We start from the raw sequence: 21,929 nt of genomic DNA on the forward strand, positions 1-21,929 counted from the left end.
ATTATACCGGGTTACCAGCTTTCAGATTTATCTTGGATGCTCACGCTATTAACGTCAGAATGTATAGCTTCTGCACGTAAATCCCCCGTAATATTCCTGATCAGCAATTCAATATCATCAAACGTTAATTTAGTAAAGTTCATTTCTTGTTGTTTCACATGTTTCTGCATGGCCATCAATACCAGCCTAAACTTATTCCTTATTTTGGGCATCAACTTCTCATATTGTGCTACACTGGAATCCATATTATCCATAGGAATTTGATTAATCAGTATAACAATAGCCTCAATACGAGTTTTAATATTACTATCATCAATTATTGATAATAGCAAACCACATATACCCCGTATTTGACCTAGAGGTGCAAATCTTTGAAACCCAACTTGCAATCCATATTGTCTACCTTCCAACAAGTCATGAGATAATTTCTCCCTTCTAGCCTCCTCATAGCCTTCCTGGTAAAATTGGTCCTCTAAGTTCAACAGACTATCAAGATCCATATTCACCTCCTCCGTTTGATATAAATTGCTTTCCTGCTGGTAGTGATGATGACCGTGTGCATAATTAATATTTATGGATATTGAAATTTTTGACATTACCCGGATACATTTTAGTTATTGACACACTTGTTATTGCCCTTACTGAAGATCGAATAAAGAACCACCGGGACTGAAGTTGTTTGCATCGTTACTTGGTAGCCATTTAACGATCAACAATTTCTGTATTTCACGCTATGCAATGGTTTTGTTATGACGCACCGATCCGTCGGACGCATCTTTAGATGTAACTTTTAACAAATTTGGTGTCAAAAGCTGCTTGAGACATTGTTTATGTCAGTTAGAACTTGCAATTGATGGAATAATCGTTGAACCTGGTGCGAGCTTTTTACTCACCTTATGTGTAAATGTGAATTATGATATATACACTAATGTTATATAAAATGTAGACTAGCTGGTTTGGCTAATTACTATGACGCCGCTTTATAATAATTATTTATTTATTTATTTATTTATTTATTTATTTATTTATTTATTTATTTATTTATTTATTTATTTATTTATTTATTTATTTATTTATTTATTTATTTATTTATTTATTTATTTATTTATTTATTTATTTATTTATTTATTTATTTATTTATTTATTTATTTATTTATTTATTTATTTATTTATTTATTTATTTATTTATTTATTTATTTATTTATTTATTTATTTATTTATTTATTTATTTATTTATTTATTTATTTATTTATTTTATTTTAAAGTTGTTTTACGTCAGCTCTTTTTGTTGTTTGCACTCAGTAGTCTAACATGTAAAGATTATCTACCACTGGTTACTTAAGGCTTGATATCCGACTACTAACAAAGAATTAGTTGTAATCTAATTATTTTGTGGTTACGTATCTTTATGCAAATGGCATGCTTCTCGGCATATAGTTTACAATATAGTAAGTATTATTAGTATTATTACAAAATCAATAGTAACTAATTGTCCTTTTGAGGAGTTATATACACATGCATACACAACTTTATTGTCTTTAAGTCAGATAAATATTATGACACAATCCATCATTCTGTAGGTATTTTGGTTGTAAGTTTACTTCGTTTGGATATTGGCATACTGACAGATGAAACTTGGCTGTTCTCTGTTGCCCCATTTTCACAGCTGTTTCTTCGTTTTCTTTCAGTATTTGATGTTTCAAGTTCTGCTCCGCTAGCAGGAAGTTGCCTGTAATGCATACTACCATACCTTGAATCTAACCCTAATCGATCAAGTTTCTTCTGTTCAAATTCAATCTCCCACGTCTCAAGAGGTTCCTCGTCTGCTACAATAAGCCCATACTCCGCAGTATTCTCCATAAAAGTCCATGCATCATCAATATCAGTAAATCCCATTTCTTCCTTACAAACGTAAGACAATATCTCCGGTGCAAGCACATAGCGACAAAAATCTGTTGGGCCCCACCAACGAACAGTTGGATTGACATGTGTAGATAACACCTCTCTGTAACGATTTAAGACCTCGGAACTTAACCTGATCTGTCTTTTTAGGCCAAAGTACCCAGCTGTAAACCACTTCAAATCCATAGTACGGAATTCATCAACGCTGAGCAGTGCCCTAGAAGATTTCTTAAAGGCCTTACGTGCATTATCATAATACATAGATACTCGACTTCCCTTCAAGATTTCATCCACAATGTATATGTGCTTGGTCGCCTTCTCCATCAACTGATCAGAGAACAAAGTACGAGGTACCTTAAAGTCCTTCTGATAACGTAACCTAACCTTTAACATATGCTCATACTGGGCAACTTCGTCCTGCATATCGCTGAAAACCATCTTCTTACTTAAATGATCACCTGGACTATCGTTATCATCATGCTCTACCGCTTCATGAATATCCTTCAGCCTTGCAGCAACCTCCAAGGCCTGTATATTTTCTTCAGGTACCTTGTACGGCAACGGCACATTGTCTTGTATCGAAAATTGATCAGACCCATCTCCACTAGATGCAATCGGCGACGAAGGATACGATCCATTCCGCGTCTCCTTATCATCACTACTACTAGTACCTACACCATGGTACTTGCTATCCACATCCAAGTTACTATCCGTAATAAACTTGTTGCTGAATTGCGGTCCTGGAGGTGAGCTATTACTGCTTGCATAATCATTGTCCGATAGCTCCTGCGTCAAATTTTGAGACCGTTCCCCATAAGAATGCGTTTTGAAAAGTAACGAATTCTCATCCTTGTTGGCCTTACCATATATCGCATTATTCCTCTTACTGCGCAGACCACGTAGTGACATGATTCTGTTGGCCATCATAGTGCTATACACGGTCGTTTCATATTTCACCATCTAATGGCTTTTGTACTCCATCAGTTGCCTCGCTCGAGGTATTTGATTTTGTTACATTATATAGCGAATTAGGAAACTTTCTTGAAAGTTGATCATGTGTATCGTATAACGTAGACACTGAAACCTATTCGACTACTCTGGCCACATAACTGAATACCACAGGTTACCAGAGGTACATTGAATATCAGTATTCACCGTGATGAAGTTTGCATCAAGGCCTCTGGGACCCAAATTACATGAAAGTTTTGAAATATTTTCAAGTAGCAATGGGATTGTACTTCTAATCTTGGATGTCAAAAGTGACTTTCTCTGTGGTAAATGTGGTTTTCTGACAAACATCGCACAGACTGTATTTTTGTCTACAAAGGGTATTTACGCTAGCCACAGAAGGTTGTAGAAGGGTTTAGAAGGTGCTCAAAGCCCGCGTATAGCAAATAACACTCACTATACGGGGGGCGCTTGTTCACTTCCATCTTAGGTATTAGAATAAGGATGCTCCTTATTCAAAAGTACAAACATCACTATTAACGAAGTACGATTTATGGGAACGACTGCCCCTGCACAAGTGTGCCTATAAGGAGGGACGGGATAGTTTGCTAGAATTAGATGTCATCTGCCAAGGCTGAGCACCCGCGTTTGATGCTGTTATGCAAACTTTTCTATTATGGTGGCTTATTGTGAAAGTGTACGTGTTTGCTGTATGTAGACAGCTATTTCAACGATTTTCTGGAATTATCGAGACGGTGCGGCTCAGCATGTCTGATGACAGTGTCAGGATGTAAAGGGCGACGGGCGACTTAAGATGAAGTGGCCTATAGATAGAGTGTAAAAAGTATAAATAGAGCTATTAGGATGTCAATTAGACCAAAGTTGAATTTCAAAATCAAGAACCAAGAACTACCCATTGGTCAAGGATTCAAACAAATTAGTTGGTTATTTAAAAGCTGTTAAAAATGTCTTTAATTAACTCACCATTTTTCGACTTTTTTGATGCTATCAGCGATGAGGTTGCAGCAGTTAACGATAGACTTCTATTTGGAGGGAATCGGAATAATAGGTCTTTGGTGAAGCCGGCGGGCAATCAACTCGAACGTCGTAGGAAGGTTTGGGAAGATCGGGCTAACCAGCTTACTGTTCCGCCTGTGGACTTGTTTGAACGGGAAAACGAGTACGAGATTTCAGCTACTCTCCCGGGCATTGCCAAACAGGAGGATATCAATGTAGAGTTCCATCGCGGTAACAATCAGGTTATTATCTCAGGCGAACTTCCAAGCAGGGAGGTTGAGAAAGACGAGGGGGGCTTCCATGTCAGGGAGCGTGCTAGCGGTAGTTTCAGGCGTGCGGTTTTGCTTCCAGAGCAGCCCGGTGTTGATGTTGAGAAAATAGAGGCAGATTACCAGAATGGTGTTTTGACATTAAAGGTGCCCAAACTTGCTGCCCAAGAAGGCAAGCCTAATGTCCACAAGATTACCATCGGCAGTAAGTTGTAAATGGGTGTATGTGACTCATACCTCTCCCCTTTGCCGTTTTATACTGTGGACAGAGGATTCAGCGTGTTTATGAATTTATGATTGAGTTATAATATTTAGAGTCTTTTAAGTAGGTGGTTTAAATACATGTTAGGTTTTATTAAAAACTGTACTCTTGGTTCACGGATGAAGTGGCTCTTTCTTGGCTGCGTCAGTGCCACGCCGTAATTTGGTAACTTTACTTATTTTATGGTTATTTGAGCTGATATACTGGTCAATTGAAACGATAAATAGGCTTTAGTAGCTTTTTGTTAGCTCTTTAGTGGATTATAGAGATAGAATCAGCTATATATATATATATCTTCAGAAAGGAATATGTATCATTTAGAAATAATGGTTCTTCTGGAATTAAAGGTTGACGGGATACAAAGGCCTAGAAATTTTAACTAAAAAATTGAAATAAGTACAGCAATACATGCATTATAATAATCTTCCATCCCTTGTGGATATAATATTCCAACTTTGATATATTACGATCAGTCGGTAAGTCAGTTCGCTCGAACTTCCGTATGTTAATTCGTTCAGGGTAACGGCACTGTCATATAAAGTTGTCGTTGAAAGACAAAATTGGTTGTTCTTTCCAAGCAAGCGTATATATAACAACTTCAAAGGAAAGAAAGATAACGCTGAATATCCATGAAATATGGACAAGGGTTCCAAAGTTAATAGTGGGAATGCTCAATTTGAGCCCCTTACTGCGGACAAGTTAACCAAAATGTATAAGCGGTTTTTAGCTGGCTGGCAATACAGAAGTATGAGGATCCGCGATGACCATCTTCACAAAATTGAACATCCTTATCGATTAGAACGCCGTGGAGCAAGTAGAAATGAAGTTATTGCAATGAATAGTAATTATATTGGCTCGCTGGCTGCTTGGAGTAGGACGGATGGATCGATTTCGCTTTTTAATGCCACCACGCAGCGACATTCGTTTACTATAAAAGATGCCCATGGAGCCGATAAGTTGTGCCTGTCTATTACTTGGAACCCTGTAGAGGCCCATCAGTTTGTTACTGTTGGTAATTCGACAACAGTCAAAGTTTGGAACGCTTTGGATAGCAAGAATCCATCGTTCAAGAGTTTTGTAACTGGTCCTAGGATGAAAAACCACAAGTGCTTATTTGATCCGTTTGGTATGTGGTTACTTGTATTAACTAAATCTGATGAGGTGTACTTGTTCGATGTTGTTGAGGGATATAAGCTCCATTCAATTTCAAAATTAGTTGATGAGGGCAGCGAAGAAAATGGGGAAAATAGATACAGCTCGTGCTATATGTTGGTTGAATGATGGTAAGCATATTGTAGTAGGGTTTAAAAGCGGCCACCTTAAGATCCTAAGAAGAAGTGAAACAGGGTTTGAGCCTATCAATACAATGGTTGGTCATCTGGATGCTGTTAGCTGTCTTGCTGTAGATCCTTGGGGATTGTTTTTTGTTTCGGGATCGGAAGATGGTTGTTGTGCATTATGGTCATTGGAGGATTTCACCTGTAATAGGATCTTTCCAGGATTTGAAGGGATTGTTGAAAGTGTAAGTGTGTCAAATGATGGACTTGTGTTGGCAGTTGGATCTCGCCAGGTATCCAAGGACGTATCAAAATTGTCCTTCATGACTATTCTTGGCCACGACAGTATTCAGGAATATACGTTTAGTAATAATTGTCATTCCCTGGTGATGTTCATTCCAGAAACAATGAAACTGTTGATAACGGAGGAGCAGGATATTGTGACTCTATTTAAATCTGGTTGCCGCTCGATTATACACACTGTCGATGAAACAGATACGTTAGAAGCAAATACTGCAGCTAATGTTGCTGTAATAAAAAGGTTACCTACCATAAAGGATGAAGAAAGGAAACCCTCGAAAAGGCGTAGATCTGAAAAGTTACGTGCAATAGAAAGGAAAGACGCTGGCTTGAGAATGAGTAAAGGAGAAGAAATTAGTAGGCCAGTTCGTCGTATTGATGAGAATTTCTCTACGTAGAGAAGGCAACTCGACATAACGCCTAGAGGGTACCAGCTCACGTTACGGAAGAGACGAATACATCCCAAAAAAGATTTTAAATAAAGAAATTTGTACAATATATTCTTACTTTTGTTTGAGTGCCGCTTTTAAGTATTTACAAGTTAGCTTTAGTGACTTAGAAATGGTAATTCAAATGTTTGCCAATAAGAAGTCAATTTTGGCAAAGTATTCCGGGTCCGTATGGGCTTCTATCTCTTCTTTCGTGAGCCATGCAAATTCCTTATATGGTTTCTTTTCTGGCAGTTTGAATTCCCCAGCTAATATGTGAGATTTAATTAGGAACTCAGTTACTTCGCCATCGCGCAACGCAGCTGCAGGAGTAGTAGAAACTGTCCATGTGTTGATTTTCGAATCACTTGATGCTTTTAAACCATTCTCAGCCGCCACATGAAGGGATCTCACACCACTTTCGGCGGCTGCTGATACAGAGAAACTAGGAAACCTCCAACGATCTTGTTGATCCTTTAATAGTAGGTATAGTGTCCTGTCTAGTTTCCTCTCCAGACTCTTAATGTCATTGGCTTCATCCGCATTCGTTGTTCTAGAGTTGGGAACAATCTCTCTTGACATTTTACTATCATCACGGCCCTCTGATACCTGTTTAGGTAATAAGATATCTTGTTTTCTACTTCTTTCTCTGTTGTGTCTGACATCTGGAACGCCTTGAGGGAACCAAACACCTGGTTGTTTGGAAACCACACCTTTTTGGACGTCTAAGAAACGACGCTCTGCTAGAGTACCTCTCTTAAAGTAAAAATACTGTGGGAAAGTCCACATTAACCGTCTTTCTAGTTCAGATTGATATTTGTAGTACTGTGATTCCAGTTTAGTCAGTTCTGCGGTGACAATTGGAATACGAGAAAGTATCAAACCAGCCTTAATAGACTGAACCAACGGTACACCCTTATTGGCGATGGTAGTCATGCTTGGATTGCCCATCAATCTGACCAGGGTAAATATTTCAGTATTAATCAAGATTTGAAATATTGCAAGTTGAATTGATGACTATCAGAATTTGTGGAAAATTTTTGATGAACGTGAAAAATGATCTATGATGTGGTCACCTTTGACGAGCCTAATCTTGATCGAAACTACTATTACGTTCATATTAAGACATCTAAACTGATGAAGTATTACGTTATACTACGTATTATTAGCCACAACCATACTGGTTTTGTTTCTCTCTGTTTTTTCTCTTCTCTCTCTGTCTTTCACCGTTTGTGTTTGTCTTACACAGGCACATAGTTGTTTTGTCAATGCTGTTGCTTGTTCAACATGCTCATTAGTGAGTTTAACTGGGCAGTTGGATCAAAGGCTGCAGACTGTTGTTGATGATCTTGAGGTTGGTGCTGTGGTGCAATGACTGGGATCATAGGTTGTTGAGGATATAGAGTGGGTTGAGGGATTTGTGGAGGAATACCTTGGTAAATAGGTGGGGGGTATCCTGCTGCAGGTGGGACAGCAGGCGTAGGTGGTTGTTGTGGGAACATGGCAGCATCGTAGTTCTGGTTTTGAGCAGTACGGAAAGTCGTTCCTGGTAAAGGTTTCCCTGATTTTGGGCCGTTACCCCTGTCTGTGGGCATTTTTTGAGATATAGCTTTAGAAGAGACGCCTTCACCAACTATGATGTCGGGTTCTTCGAAAACCATGCCTGATTGCAGAGGTTGATTTCCAGTACCACCCCACTCAGCGCACAAAGACCACTTGCGGTCAACTTCCGTTAGTCTGTGCATTGGAATAATACTGTAGCCGTGTTGGTAATCACAACAATCTCTTGGACCAAACCCTACAGCCCAACGGATTCTTAGGGGTGAAGATTCGTCTTTGTTAAAGTTTGATAGGATACTGTCTGCTTCTTGTCTTGAGTATATCTTGACAAAGGCATGCTTACGGGAGTTGTTCAAGATAACGCTTTGTACTTCACCGAACTTGCCTAGAAGTCTTGCAATATCATATTCCCTCATAGTATTTGGGACACCACCAACGAATAAGGTACGAGAATAAACCTTAATATGGTCAGAGGGTAAATTAGGATCGAAAGAGACGTGCCTTGGTCTGAAGTGAGTATTACTGGGGATGTTGCGTTCCTCCGGGTATAGGTGATGATTATTACTAGTATTACTGCTGCTATTATTTTTGCTGTTGTTACTGGTAGTAGAGCTGGAATTGGTGGTTGTGGTGCTGCTGTGAACAGTTTTCTTTTCATGCCTCTTGGGAGACTTAGATCTTGACCTTTCGTGATGGGTATCCATCTTTTTGTTACTTCTAGCGGATCTGCCGATGTATTGGGTAGGTTCATGACGTGGGTGGTGTTGTTGGTGATACTGGTGACGTTGCGGTTCAAGTGGCTGGCGCTGAGATTGCTGTGCCTTATGGTCCTGGGAGCTTTGCGGGCCAGCGGCCGACACGCCAGCAGATCGAGCCATTTGGGACTGTAAGGTGGACAACAATTGCATTAACGCAGCTTGCTGCAGCACAAGGTCCGTGGAACCTAGGTCTGCTGGCACTGAGACGTCGGTCGGAACGGATTCCATTGGTTTTAGGTTACTCAAGATTTGAATTGCTTTTTCCTTTGGATCGGAAGCTTGTGAACTAGAAGACTTTCCGGTATCCTTCAGAGCAAACCATACACCTCTGACAGCATTCAAAACACCTTTCTGGAAAAGATCAGCTTTATCCCAGATGTCGACCAAGTCCTTGATCTTATCTCTGTTTTCGGCACTACTCTTTTCAACACCGTCACTAAGTAAAGTTTGAACATTTTCACCCAACGTGAACAAGGCATGTCCGTAAGAACCAGGTTGTGCGTTGGACTTCATCGACTGGTTCAAATCTTTGCACTTGTTCAAGAAGGCCCTCCCAATCGAGTCTATGACATAAAGAGAACCTAATTTATGTGTCGCCGGACACGTACGTGAGTACTTCATTATTTTTTCGATCAAGTATTCTTCAGCATTTACATTTTCTAAAGCATAGGTGGTCAGTTTTTTGATTCTAGAACCTGAGATACCAGATTTTAACTCCTTTAAGGATTCTAAAGTGGCTACAAAATCCTCGTGATTGGACATTTTGTGTACAATATTTGAGTGGGGTTCTTCTTATATGAGGTACGTGCTCCAGCTGCTCCTATGAGTCATGTAATTATCGCTCTCTCTTTTTTTTGCAGCAACAACTGAAACAGTTGTAAAATGCCCGTTAGAATATTCGTAATGTGAACAAAAGCGTCCGACAGTATATTTCTTCAGCAGATGCTACTTGATTATACGCGTTCTCTAATCCTGGATTTCTCGTCAAGTAGATAACTAGCAGATGTATTGAACTAAGCTGTACTTACAAAACAACGTTGTTGTGAGTGTGGAGAGGACTGTTAATAACTTCGTGGGAATCTACCCTTTTCCTGGAATTTGATTGTCCACTTATATACTCCTTTGTTTCGTAATTTTTTCATTTTTGGTAGTGAGTGAAACAAGAGCAATTCAAATTCGCAGAGAAGCCCGGGTAATCTACCGTAGTGGGTGATGGATTCTGTCAGACATTAGAAGTTCTGGAATCTGTCAGTTGCAAAGCGCGTAATATGGGATTACATAATATATATAAAGTGGAAAAGATTCGAAGGGAGATGAATAGTTAAGAAGCGATAGCAGTACGTAAATAAGAGTTAACAGTTGCGTGAAATGTCTGCAATCCATAACCTATCCATACAGGGTATCAGGTCATTTGATGCACGTGATAAGGAAGTAATCAAATTTGGCAAGCCGTTGACTTTGATTGTTGGGGCTAATGGATGCGGTAAGACGACTATTATCGAGTGTCTGAAATACGCTACTACAGGGGACTTGCCACCTAATTCGAAGAATGGGGCGTTTATTCATGATCCAAAGATTAATGGTGAGGTAGATGTGAGGGCGCAGGTTAAGTTGGCGTTTACGAATGCAAATGGAGTGCAGATGGTTGTAACGAGGAACATACAGTTGATGAAGAAGCGGTCGACGGCGACATTCAAGACTTTGGAGGGCCAGTTAGTTTCTATTAATAAGGGGGAACGTACGACTTTGAGCACGCGGGCTGCGGATCTGGATCAGCAGGTTCCTTTGTATCTTGGGGTTCCCAAGGCTATTTTGGATTATGTTATCTTTTGTCACCAGGAGGATTCGTTGTGGCCGTTAAGCGAGCCTGCTAATTTGAAGAAGAGGTTTGATGAGATATTCCAGGCTATGAAGTTTACCAAGGCTTTGGATAACCTGAAATCTATCAAAAAGGATATGGCGGTGGATATCCGGCTGCTAAAGCAGTCTGTCGAACATTTGAAGACCGATCGTGATAGGTCCCGAGCCATAGCACTATCCATTTCCGAATTGGAAGACAAGACGGAGAGCTATAAAGCGACCCTTCCTGTGCTTGAAGCTCAGTTAAAGGATATTACCGAGCAGTCTGATAAGCTGTTTAAGTCAAATCAGGAGTTTCAGCAGGTGTTGTCTAAGTTAGATAACCTAAAGCATTCCCGGGAATCTGTTGCTAACCAAATAAAACGGCTAGAGGAATCAATCGAGCCTTTAGACATGAGCAGGGATGAGTTGCAGCAGCTGTTGGACAATTTTTCATCTGCTGTAGATGAAAAACGTGATGTCGTTTCCAAATTAGAGGACGATCTTTCTAATGTTGATGAGAAGCTTCAGAGGCTAAGGGGCATCCGGGAGTCAATGATATCTGAGCATGCAGTACTGAGTTCTAATAAGGAAAAGTATGTGAATAATCTGAAGTTGCACGAAGAACTGTCAGCCAAGTTAGTTGCTAAGTACAAGTTTTCTGGTGTTGATATTTTGCACGATATGAAATTGCTGGTTCTTGATACTGAAAAAGCTGTTAGCAAAGCACGAGAAGACAACAGATTACGTGAAGAGGGCTGCCAAGATTTGTTGGCCAAGAAGAGGAATACATTGGTCAAGGAAGAGCAGAAACTTTCCTACACTGAAAGTGATGCGACTAAACTGAAAGAACAGTTGGATGCCTTAAATGTTAGGTTAACATCAATTGAACAGACTGAGAGCGATTTAAAGGTTTCTAAAGAAGATTTGGAAAAGTATAAGTCTCTTGTTGACACTTGGAGGCAGGATAAAAATTTTGAGCAATTCAATAAGGATATAAAAGCTAAGAACGATGAGATGTTAATCCTTGAACATGAAGTTGAAAATGTCCAGAATCAGATTTCGAAAACAAACCAGCATTCAGATTTACTTGCCAAGTATTCTATGTTAAAGAGCTCCATTCAAGACAAGAAGAAGGAATTGGATAGTAGTATTTTAAAAATTGAAGGCGACAAGAGCAGTCAATTATTGGGAATGGAGGTTACAGACGATTTTGAACTAGATTTGAAAAAGAATTACATAAACCTACAGAAGCAAATTGCAAGTAGCAGCAGAAGCAATAGAGAAGCGAGTGCCAAGTGTACTGAATTTCAGATTGAATTGAGATCAGCAGAGAAAGAATTAAATCAATTGAATAAAAAAGTTCTCGACCTGAGGGAGAAACTTGCGAACGAATTGCCTGAGGATTGTAGCATTGACGAATATGATGAGGTGCTACTAGAAAGTGAAGAGTCATATAGAGTTTCCCTTGAAAATTTAAAAATGCATAGGACAACCCTTGAGTTTAACTTAAAAGCTCTCGAAATTGCGGAGAATGATCACTGCTGTTATCTATGCCAAAGGAAATTTCAAAATGATGTTGAGAAAGCTAATTTATTGGAAGAGTTACATTCTAAAACCAAATCTGATTTTGAGCAGACCTTAATAAAAGAGGTACAGGATCAGAAGGAATATTATTTTTCCTTGAGAAAATTAGAGAAGGATATTATTGCTTTAAGGGAAGTTGAATCCAAAGTAAAATTGGCTCAAGAAAATGTTAGCCAGTGGAAAGTTGTCCACCATAACTCCAAGTTAAACATGGAGTTAGCTGATAGTGAACATAATCGTTTAAAAGAAGCACAAGATCATTTTGAAAGAACCTTAAAACCGATTGTTAACGATGTCATCCGGCTCCGAAAAGAGTTAAATCAATCTGAGGCTGATTGTAGTCGAATTGAGGAGGAATTGAGTATATATTCCGAACATTCTAATGGGGTTCAAACAATAGATGAATTCCAACTTAAACAGAAAAACATTAATGGACGTTTGAGATTGTTACGTAAGGAGATTGGGAAGTTGCAGGAAGAAAAAGAAAACAGTTCCACAGAATATAACAATTTGTTAAATCTTGTTAGGGAGAAAACATTTAAAGTTAATTATATCGAAAAAAAACTCGAAGAAAAGCGGCATATTCAGAAGGATATTGATGATATAGCTTCAAAATATGGTAATGTGGATAGCGTGGTACTAGAAATTCAAAAAATTATTGATGGTTTAAATTCTGAAATTGGTGTACTTGAGAAATCACTAGAAGAAGTACGTATTGAGAATCGAAAGTTAGAGCAGCAACAAGATTTAAATTTAACGGAATTGAAATCAAATTTTGGAGTGTTTAATTCTATCGTCGAGGAGATAAAAGCTTTTGAGATAGATGGAATAAAAAAATTAGAGGATGTTGAGTCTTCTTTGCAGGACTGCAACGAAGAAATTGATACTTTGTCACATAAAGTCAATGAATTGAACCAAAAGATAATCTCAGAATCCCAGAAGCTGAAAGACTCCACTTCTGAACAGAAAAATATGAAGTTAAACATTGATTTAATTGATTTGAAGGGTCGGTTAGCTCAGATTGGGGAACATATTTTAAACCTAGATTCACAGAACGCCGAAGCTGAGCGTGACCGTTATCAACAAGAATCGACAAGGTTGAGATTTATGTTTGAGAAGTTAAGCTCTGAAAATGCGGGGAAATTGGGGGAGATCAAACAACTGCAAAATCAAATTAGTTCGTTGACTAAACAATTACAGACAGAATATAAAGATGTTGATATAAATTACCAGAATGAGTGGGCAAGGCTTCAGACAAAGACGTTAGTTGCTGATGATATTGATACTTATTCTAAAGTCCTAGATAGTGCTATTATGAAATATCATCGTCTTAAGATGGAGGATATTAATCGTATTATTGATGAGTTATGGAAGCGGACCTACAGTGGTACTGATGTGGATACGATTAAAATCAAGTCCGATGAGCTTAGTAACAATAATAAGGGGAAATCTTACAATTATCGTGTTGTTATGTATAAACAGGATGCGGAATTAGACATGAGAGGCAGGTGCTCAGCGGGGCAGAAAGTGCTGGCTTCCATTATTATTAGGCTTGCATTATCAGAAACGTTTGGTATAAATTGTGGCGTTATAGCGTTGGATGAGCCTACGACTAATTTGGATGAGGATAATATTGCTAGTTTGGCTAGGTCTTTAAGTAATATCCTTGAAGTTCGCAGGCATCAAAAAAATTTCCAGTTGATTGTTATTACACATGATGAGAAGTTTTTAAGTCATATGAATGCTGTAAACTTCACAGATCATTTCTGGAAGGTTAAAAGAGATGATAGGCAAAAATCAGAGATTCTGATGGTCGACATTGCCACGGCAAAAGAATAAATGTGATATGAGCGGCCATAGTAACCATTCCTAGCAAATTAATAGGGTTTAAATCTACTGTTGATGATAGATGATATTTATTTTTGTTGTTTGCTTTTCTATAGATTATGTACAGCATTAAGTTTGAAGAGCTTGTTTCCTATTAACGTCTGCTAGCTTTCATTCTCTTGTTCATTTCAGGTAACTTGAATGGAACTTTCAAGGCTGCAATCTTGTATGTAGAAGCTGCACTCTTAGGGATACCAAACGCTTGCGCTTGAGAGACTGTGGCACCTTTAACTATGGCACCCAACGTCTTTAGGAGATTTACTAGTTTAGAAGGTTTGAGACCTAGTTCCTGGGCAATTGGAGATACTTCGACAAGGAAGTTATCCAAATGCATGATTATGACAAGAATATAGCACAGTAGTTTGTCTTCACGTTGTGGGTCAATAGTAAAAGAACGATCCTTAGATCTGCCAAACTGACCAGCTCTCAGGACTGCGAATCTTTCTAAAATACCGTCTATCAAAGTATCAGGTGGGGAATTGAGTTTTTGCATTAGCATGATTTTGTCGTTTGTCCTACGATTGGCATAGACACCCAAGAGTAATGACAAATAATAGAGGAGTTGCAATTTTTGCATGTGAGCAGCTTGTGTAAGGGTAGAAATCTTTTTAGCAACGTATTGAGATTTGGAATATGGTAGCATTTGTAATTTTTGTTCAACATCTGCCTCCTTGATAATCGGTCCCACACGAAGAAAACTCCATTCTTTTTTCGGTATTATATTGTGTAATGGATAAATTTGTTCAACATCGGTGGCATCAACGTTTGCCAAAGGAGTGGGTCTATCTGTCGACGAGGATGTTTGTAGTTGTTCTCTAGAGGGGAGGTGTTTCCCGCTGTCTGTAACATTGTTGATAATATCAATAGCAGAATGTACCACTTTATCTGAATCAATACGATTACGTTCAATATCAGCAATTGCTTTCTTTGCTTTCTTAGTACCAAATGCCTCTCCTAAAGCATTTCTCATTTCGGAAGCTTTAGCTTCACCTTGTTTGATCTTTGGTCCAGATAGGTTCCTTTTAGACTTGGAGTAAACTTTAGTTGGTATAACTGGTGTTTTGTAGAGCTCGATGGCTTTTTTCGAATGATCATATAGCCCTAAAACATAGCTACAACTTTCATCAAGAAGTTCATCGCTTTTACCTTTGTATTCTAATCTTTCATTCTCACCATGCAATACGTAATTATCAGAGGAGGGCTTGCTGTATAACTTAAATGAAGTATCCTTTGGGGCACGGAAACCCTTGAAGAAAGAAGCAACCGCTATTGAGGGTTGTTGTCTTACAGATGTGATTTCTATTTCAGTATGGTGCCTCTTAACCGTCATAATTCGATGCTGTTAAGGTTATATTTTGCGGTATCGACCATGTTATAACATGACGGTTAAATAAGGGCTCATCGCCTGGGCGAAAATTTTTCAAACTTGAATTACTACACAGAAAAAGAAATTTCGATGTTGTTGAACCTAATGCTATAACAGAGGGATTATAGGTCTGGTACCAAAAGAATTGTGATCGCAGTAGTTCTATTGGGACTGCGGAGGGTTTCTTTTGTGGTATAAAATGAATGTGTCTCATTACAGTGTCTTAGGAATTGATAGCGATGCTGATTCGGATACCATTAAGAAAGCGTATCGTCGGCGACTGCTTGAAACGCATCCTGATAAGAAACAGATTAGCAATGAATCTTTGTCTGTCGATCAATTGCAAAAAGCATATCGTGTGTTGATAGATAAAGAATTGCGGGCTAAGTATGATTCAGAACTATCGGAGGGTTTTAAGAAGCAAGGGTTTTACATTACAGGCGAAGGGTTGGATGAATACTCGCTGGATCAATTTGAGTTTCATGAAAAGGACCGCACATTCACTATGAATTGCCCTAGGTGCACGGTTAATGAAGGTTTTGAATTTAACGAAGTTATGCTGGAAGGGCATGCCGTCGGGAAACAAGAAGGTGGGATGCATGTGGTAGTGCAGTGTAATTCATGTTCTTTATGGATCAACGTAAACTTTGATATAGTTTATAGTGAGTAGTTGGTACAATTTAATGTTCGATTGAATCAATTGCTGGGTGTATTAATAATTATGCTATGTTACAAACAGTTTGTAAATGCAATTGTGTGTTGGTTTATGCAGCTTATAGGTATTAGAATGATAGGATATTTGAAAAAAAGTTTTCGATGACGATTGAAAGTAGTTTTATAGTCAATTGTATAGAGAGCAGAATGAACAGGATTCTGATACGGAAGGCAGTCAAGAATATTATGTCGTCGTCAACCACTGGGTAAAGTTACACAGCCCAAATGGATTAAACCTGAAGGTATTAAAGAGTACCCTGTGTTGAAGTTATATAACAGTTTAACAAGAAGTAAGGAGGAATTTGTCCCGTTGTCGAAAGGTCGTAAGGTGACGTGGTATTCTTGTGGACCTACTGTTTACGATGCAGCTCATATGGGCCATGCTCGTAATTATGTGAGTATTGATATTAATAGGAGGATTATGGAGGATTATTTTGGTTATCATGTTGTCTTTGTTCAGAATGTGACGGATATAGATGACAAGATCATAGTGCGTGCTAGATTTGAATATCTGTTTGATAAGTATGTTTTGGAGCATCCGATTGTGGATACGGAGGTAGAGGATAAAGTAGAAGTTGCATTGATAGAGTATATCCAACGGAATCTGGTCCAGGAGGCTTCTAGCATTGATGATTACAAAAAGTGGTATGGCAGTTTGGATGTTGAAAGGGAGAAAGTAGCCAATCCCAAATTTGCAATGCATGTAGCTGCGGTCGATGGTGCTATCAAGGCTCTAGAGCAAAAAGATTTAAGGGACCCGGAGTTGTTTTACGATTTGGTGAAGGATGTGATGGTTCCTGTGTTGGATCGTGAAGGTGGGTCTAGTGTACGTGAACCAGAAGTGTTCCGTAAGTTGCCTGCGTATTGGGAAGCGCGGTTCAACGAGGACATGGAGCGTTTGAATGTCAGACCGCCAACAGTAACCACGCGTGTTTCTGAGTATGTGGATGAGATCGTGGTGTTTGTGGAGCGGATCATCGAGAATGGCTACGGGTATGTTACAGATGATGGTTCCGTTTATTTTGACACTCGGAACTTCGAGGCGTCTCCTAAGCACTCGTATGCCAAATGCCAACCTTGGAATCGTGGTCGTGAGGAGTTGATCCTGGACGGCGAGGGCTCTTTGGGGAAAGATTTGGGGGGCAAGCGTAGCCCAAATGACTTTGCTCTGTGGAAGTCTTCGAAGCCCGGCGAGCCCGAGTGGCCGTCGCCATGGGGCCGCGGTCGTCCTGGGTGGCATATTGAGTGTTCTGTTATGGCGAGTGATATCCATGGAGCGCAGATGGACATACATTCGGGTGGTATAGATCTGGCGTTCCCACATCACGACAACGAGTTGGCTCAGTCGGAGGCATGTTTCGAGAACGAACAGTGGGTCAATTACTTTTTGCACACTGGTCATTTGCATATCGAGGGCCAGAAGATGTCCAAATCGCTAAAGAATTTCATCACGATTGAGGAGGCTCTGGAGCGGCATACGGCTCGGCAGCTGCGCCTAGCGTTTGCCATGACTCCGTGGACGAGCCAGCTTGATTTCAAAGAATCTGTGATGGCGGAGGTCCGTTCGTGGGAGCAAAGCGTTGGTAATTTCTTTCGTACCGTTCGTGCGTTGATGCTGGAAGAAGGTGGGGCTGTGAGGCGTCCTGGGCGGTTGGAAACGGAGTTGCGTGAATGTCTTGACGAGACGGCGGAGCGTGTGCATTTGCAGTTGTGCGATAACCTGAATGTCGGGGGGATGCTGCGCAGTGTTGGCGAGCTGGTGGGCAGGGCGAACACGTATATAGCGGCGTCGGGCACGAATGTACGTACGGAGGTGGTGGCTAGTGTGGCACGGTATGTCACTCGTTTGGTGGGGCTTTTAGGCATTGGCGTTCGTGCGGATGGGTTGGGGTGGGTTGAAGCGCATGCGGAAGCCCATCTAGCTGTCGAAGACATCGCAATGCCATATGTTCGGTGCTTGTCGCGGTTCAGAGATGAGGTTCGGTCTTTGGCCAGGCGAGGGGCCTCTTCTGTGGAGCTGCTTGCATTGTCGGATCGGCTGCGTGACGTGCAGTTACTGGAGCTAAACGTGAGTGTTGAGGACCGGCAGGATGAAGCCGCATCGCTAGTGAAGTTTATTGGTGATGAAGAGAAGCAGCTGTTGATCAGGCAGCGGGAGGAGATGGAGGAGAAGGTGCGTGCACGGGCGGCGGCGGCCAGGGCAGCGGAGGCGAGGGAGCAGGAGCGCAGGGAGCGTGGCAAGATTGCTCCCGAGGAGCTGTTTCAAGATCCATCCAAGTATGGCGAGTGGGACGAGGACGGGATTCCCTTGAAGGATGCGCAGGGGGAGCCCTTGAGTAAGTCTATGCGCAAGCGGTTGCGCAAGCAGTGGGAGCAGCAGAAGAAGGTCCATGACGAGTGGCTGGCAAGCGGTGCGGCGTAGATAGTATTATGTTTAAGTGCTGTATAGTTTATGGTAGTTCTTATGCACGTGCTACGTTTGGTGAGGGGGTTGGAGTTCGTGTGTCTCGTGGTGCTTAGAGTTAATGAATGACAAAAGAAATTTTCGATGCAGCTTGTTTCAGAAAAAGTAGGTGAAATTTACAGATGGGGTCCCTTGGTGGTGAAAGTGAGGGCTTAGCGTGGTTGGAAGGATTGGCTGAAGTAGAGAAGCAGTTATTGGTGTTTGAGTGATGGAGGGAGACTTAGAAGTGACGTATGTTTGTTTGTTTTAGAGGTTTAGTAGTGGTGTACGAGACTAACTGGATGTTGCGTTTGGCATAGGGCATCGGCGCTACAAGCTCTTTCTGAGTTGGAGGATGAGATGGAGGCAGTGGAGTTGGAGCTTGAGAAACAGAGAAAGGTGCTGTTGGCACCTGTTTACAAAAAGAGGAGTGCGGTGATTGAAGGGATAGAGGGTTTTTGGAGAATTGTCCTGACGCAGCACGGGGAATTTGCGAACTATATTCGGGCGTGTGATTTTAGGTACGTCGAGGCGATTCGGCGCGTGGAGGTGGAATGGAGATGGACAGAGAGATGGGAATTTGCAATTACGATTGAGTTTGGGGAGGTTAAGGGGAAGTTACGGGCACAAACGGTAAGGAAGGAGTTTAAGGTGGGAGAGGATGAGGAGATGAGCAGCTCTCCAGTTGATATTGAGATACCCAAAGGTTACGAGGGATCGTTCTTCCAATGGTTCCAGTGGACAGGAGAACATCCTGAGGAGGAATTTGCTAATGGGGATGAGTTAGCCAGGCTGTTCAGTGAAGAGTTGTATCCGTATTGTGTAAGATACTATGCGGAAGCACAGAGAGACGTAGAAGAGGAAGAAGATATGTATTAAGTTAGACAAAGTATATAGCGCCTAGAAACCGTGAATCTTGATGTTCTTCTTTGGGATGGCCAGCTGGGTGATCAGGAACTCGCAGACCTTGGCTCTCTGGTCGCCCTGCAACTGGATGATCTCGCCCATCTCGTCGTCCTTGACCATGTTGCCGTTGCAGCCAAAGTCCTTCCGCAATACCTTCAAGATGCGCTTGAGGTCGTACTCCTCGGGGATGCCCTGGACGGTGGTCAAGGTTTTTCTGCCGTTTCTCTGCTGGATACGGATGTGGATGTAGTTGGAGGAGGAGGCTTCGTCGTCGCCGGTGTCAGCAAAGGGGTCGAACGACTTGAGGTTTTCGATAGACATGGTGGCGGTGGGGTGTGAGGTAGAAGGTAAGCAGAGAAAATTTTCAGCTGTCCTTTTAAAAGCGCGCACCTCGCGTCTTGGAACGCATTCGCTTATTTGTGAACCATATTCTTATCTGTATAGGTGTTAACCCGCATTTCTCTGCAATTGCCCGTCTTTCTTTGGCGTTGGGACAACGCTTCCTTTCAAACACACTTTCCAGGAACTCCTTTGTTTCCTTGGGTAACACTGTTCTTCTTCGCTGTTTATCTCCTGTTAGTAAGGCAGAGGCTGGGATTACAATGAGACTCGTCACACATACTTCACCTAGCAGACCGAATTTTGTTCTAGATTACAAGATGTATAAATTTACATAGTTCCTATTATATTAAAAGGATGGCACTTCGTCTAATAGATGAAACAAATCTAACTCTGTAAAAAGTAGATTATTAAGTGGTACTCCCACATCTTCATCTGTAGACTTTTGAATATTTGGATTGAAGGCAGTATTCAGTTTATGGACTAGGTCAGTATTTCCTCCATTATTTCCAGTATTTAGGTATAAGTCCTCAACATATGGATGCTTTGATTTTTCATCTTGATCATCATCAATTTTTACTTTTCCTTTCGGGGTATAACTGGAAGTATATGTTTTTTCAAGCCACTCTGGAAAACTTTGATCTGGTTGTTCCATATTATAATGCTCAGCAAACATTTCCCAAGTTCTTTTCATCTTTGGTTTCTCATGCCATAGTTGTGCCAAAATTCTTGACAATTCTAACTGCGGTACTATGCCTCTAAAAAATCTTGAATAATAACTTCTAAAAGCCATGAATTCATTAATCTTTTTTCGTTTCTTAGGAATATCAGTTTCTTCACTGTATGCTATACTCTTGTTATTATTACTTTGTTTAATATCTTCAAATTCAAAATTTTGTTGTTTTATGTACCTGAGAAGTTCTTTCGGCGGTTCGGGTATTTTCTTTGGTGGACCAGATGTCATATACAAATTAACACCTTCGCATTTATAATAGCCTTTTTTCTTGTTATAGTTATCTTGATTCTTGATTTCTAAAATCTTTAATACACTTGACCCCTTCCTTCTTCGGGACCCCTTTCTGGTCTTTGGTTTCTTGATTTTTACCCTGAACATAGGGGTCTTATAATTTATTTCTGACATTATTCGATTTTCTGTTTAAACTTGATGTTTAAAGAAAGGAATATAGATAAGAAATACTATTCTACTTTTATAATTTTGTAAAAATTGTATCCCCTTTTTAATTTGTTTTTAAAATTTGTTTCAAGTTGTGACAGGAACGTCCGAAGCTTAAATGATATAAATACTAGCACCAGATCGGGATGAGATTTTTTTTAGATCCCTGATTCAATACAAGCAACAGCACTAAGACTAATGAATAGAATACCCATAATTTCATTACTTAATCCTTCTCCAGGCGATAGCCATAATATACGGCAAACTCTCACATCTTCATCAACTTTTTCCCTAAAGAAAGATACCTATGAGGCCGATATATTATTAAAAATGAGAAATGAACTAATGAAACTCCACTCTAGCATCTGTTGTACAAATATTGAAAATGGTGAAGTAAATTTTATTCTGAACAAAGTACTTCAGGTATGTATAAACTTCAGAATATTCAATAATTAGTTCTTATACTAATATTAATTCAGGGACTTAAAATTTTAAGCTCAGATCAGGTTTTCTCAAAACCTGATCGTGTAGTTATCCAAAATATTTCACAGCTTACAGCAATTATTGTCAGGCTTGTGAATAAGAAAGAAGACATAATAAATCTTCAGAAAGGATTAGTGGATCCTAAGGAAATACCAGAGGCAATATCTAAAGAAAAGTGTGGAATAATTTTCAACGTGGTAACACAAGATATGATGGAAAATGGTAGGAAAGGAGGTAGCTCTTCTTATAAAGGCCATAGGCTACCAAAGAAACATGTCCAATTACTGGAAAGTTGGTATAAGAATAATATTGAAAACCCATATCTCAATGACACTGATATTAGAATATTAATGAGAGAAACAGGTTTCTCCAGAAGTCAGGTAAAAAATTGGGTAGCAAATAAAAGAAGAAAAGACAAACATTCTACTATTTCTCCAGAATTATCAGATTTATTAGCTAACTAATAAGGA

General features: G+C 40.1%; 12 protein-coding genes and 2 further genes across 12 annotated transcripts; 7 read left to right on the forward strand and 7 right to left on the reverse strand.

The window, feature by feature from the left end:
• Positions 1–11: 11 nt before the first annotated feature.
• LTO1 (ribosome biosynthesis protein LTO1) lies at positions 12–596 on the reverse strand (the record flags this gene model as incomplete). Its single annotated transcript, XM_003644127.1, has 1 exon — positions 12–596. The coding sequence occupies one exon, from the start codon at positions 594–596 to the stop codon at positions 12–14; it is 585 nt and encodes a 194-aa protein (XP_003644175.1).
• A 973-nt stretch (positions 597–1,569) lies between these two features.
• On the reverse strand, positions 1,570–2,862 carry RTC4 (Rtc4p; the record flags this gene model as incomplete). Its single annotated transcript, XM_003644128.1, has 1 exon — positions 1,570–2,862. One exon carries the CDS (start codon positions 2,860–2,862, stop codon positions 1,570–1,572), a length of 1,293 nt encoding a protein of 430 aa, XP_003644176.1.
• Positions 2,863–3,815: 953 nt separating this feature from the next.
• Ecym_1104 (Hsp20/alpha crystallin family protein) lies at positions 3,816–4,352 on the forward strand (the record flags this gene model as incomplete). Its single annotated transcript, XM_003644129.1, has 1 exon — positions 3,816–4,352. One exon carries the CDS (start codon positions 3,816–3,818, stop codon positions 4,350–4,352), a length of 537 nt encoding a protein of 178 aa, XP_003644177.1.
• A 682-nt stretch (positions 4,353–5,034) lies between these two features.
• Ecym_1105 lies at positions 5,035–6,373 on the forward strand (the record flags this gene model as incomplete).
• A 171-nt stretch (positions 6,374–6,544) lies between these two features.
• On the reverse strand, positions 6,545–7,354 carry MRPL17 (mitochondrial 54S ribosomal protein mL46; the record flags this gene model as incomplete). Its single annotated transcript, XM_003644130.1, has 1 exon — positions 6,545–7,354. One exon carries the CDS (start codon positions 7,352–7,354, stop codon positions 6,545–6,547), a length of 810 nt encoding a protein of 269 aa, XP_003644178.1.
• A 314-nt stretch (positions 7,355–7,668) lies between these two features.
• NRD1 (Nrd1 complex RNA-binding subunit) lies at positions 7,669–9,483 on the reverse strand (the record flags this gene model as incomplete). The annotated part of the gene is made up of 1 exon (XM_003644131.1): positions 7,669–9,483. One exon carries the CDS (start codon positions 9,481–9,483, stop codon positions 7,669–7,671), a length of 1,815 nt encoding a protein of 604 aa, XP_003644179.1.
• A 606-nt stretch (positions 9,484–10,089) lies between these two features.
• RAD50 (MRX complex DNA-binding subunit) lies at positions 10,090–13,986 on the forward strand (the record flags this gene model as incomplete). Its single annotated transcript, XM_003644132.1, has 1 exon — positions 10,090–13,986. One exon carries the CDS (start codon positions 10,090–10,092, stop codon positions 13,984–13,986), a length of 3,897 nt encoding a protein of 1,298 aa, XP_003644180.1.
• A 142-nt stretch (positions 13,987–14,128) lies between these two features.
• On the reverse strand, positions 14,129–15,364 carry RPA49 (DNA-directed RNA polymerase I subunit RPA49; the record flags this gene model as incomplete). The annotated part of the gene is made up of 1 exon (XM_003644133.1): positions 14,129–15,364. One exon carries the CDS (start codon positions 15,362–15,364, stop codon positions 14,129–14,131), a length of 1,236 nt encoding a protein of 411 aa, XP_003644181.1.
• Positions 15,365–15,599: 235 nt separating this feature from the next.
• On the forward strand, positions 15,600–16,070 carry Ecym_1110 (diphthamide biosynthesis protein 4; the record flags this gene model as incomplete). The annotated part of the gene is made up of 1 exon (XM_003644134.1): positions 15,600–16,070. One exon carries the CDS (start codon positions 15,600–15,602, stop codon positions 16,068–16,070), a length of 471 nt encoding a protein of 156 aa, XP_003644182.1.
• A 191-nt stretch (positions 16,071–16,261) lies between these two features.
• On the forward strand, positions 16,262–18,536 carry Ecym_1111 (the record flags this gene model as incomplete).
• Positions 18,537–18,786: 250 nt separating this feature from the next.
• On the forward strand, positions 18,787–19,436 carry VPS75 (Vps75p; the record flags this gene model as incomplete). The annotated part of the gene is made up of 2 exons (XM_003644135.1): positions 18,787–18,809; positions 18,878–19,436. 2 exons carry the CDS (start codon positions 18,787–18,789, stop codon positions 19,434–19,436), a joined length of 582 nt encoding a protein of 193 aa, XP_003644183.1.
• A 21-nt stretch (positions 19,437–19,457) lies between these two features.
• Positions 19,458–19,784, reverse strand: SUI1 (translation initiation factor eIF1; the record flags this gene model as incomplete). Its single annotated transcript, XM_003644136.1, has 1 exon — positions 19,458–19,784. One exon carries the CDS (start codon positions 19,782–19,784, stop codon positions 19,458–19,460), a length of 327 nt encoding a protein of 108 aa, XP_003644184.1.
• A 367-nt stretch (positions 19,785–20,151) lies between these two features.
• Ecym_1114 (uncharacterized protein) lies at positions 20,152–20,943 on the reverse strand (the record flags this gene model as incomplete). Its single annotated transcript, XM_003644137.1, has 1 exon — positions 20,152–20,943. One exon carries the CDS (start codon positions 20,941–20,943, stop codon positions 20,152–20,154), a length of 792 nt encoding a protein of 263 aa, XP_003644185.1.
• Positions 20,944–21,174: 231 nt separating this feature from the next.
• Ecym_1115 (homeobox domain-containing protein) lies at positions 21,175–21,923 on the forward strand (the record flags this gene model as incomplete). The annotated part of the gene is made up of 2 exons (XM_003644138.1): positions 21,175–21,399; positions 21,456–21,923. The coding sequence occupies 2 exons, from the start codon at positions 21,175–21,177 to the stop codon at positions 21,921–21,923; spliced, it is 693 nt and encodes a 230-aa protein (XP_003644186.1).
• Positions 21,924–21,929: the final 6 nt, after the last annotated feature.

The sequence above is a fragment of the Eremothecium cymbalariae genome, chromosome 1 (genome assembly GCF_000235365.1).
Source record: "Eremothecium cymbalariae DBVPG#7215 chromosome 1, complete sequence".
Classification (NCBI taxonomy): Eukaryota; Fungi; Ascomycota; class Saccharomycetes; order Saccharomycetales; family Saccharomycetaceae; genus Eremothecium; species Eremothecium cymbalariae.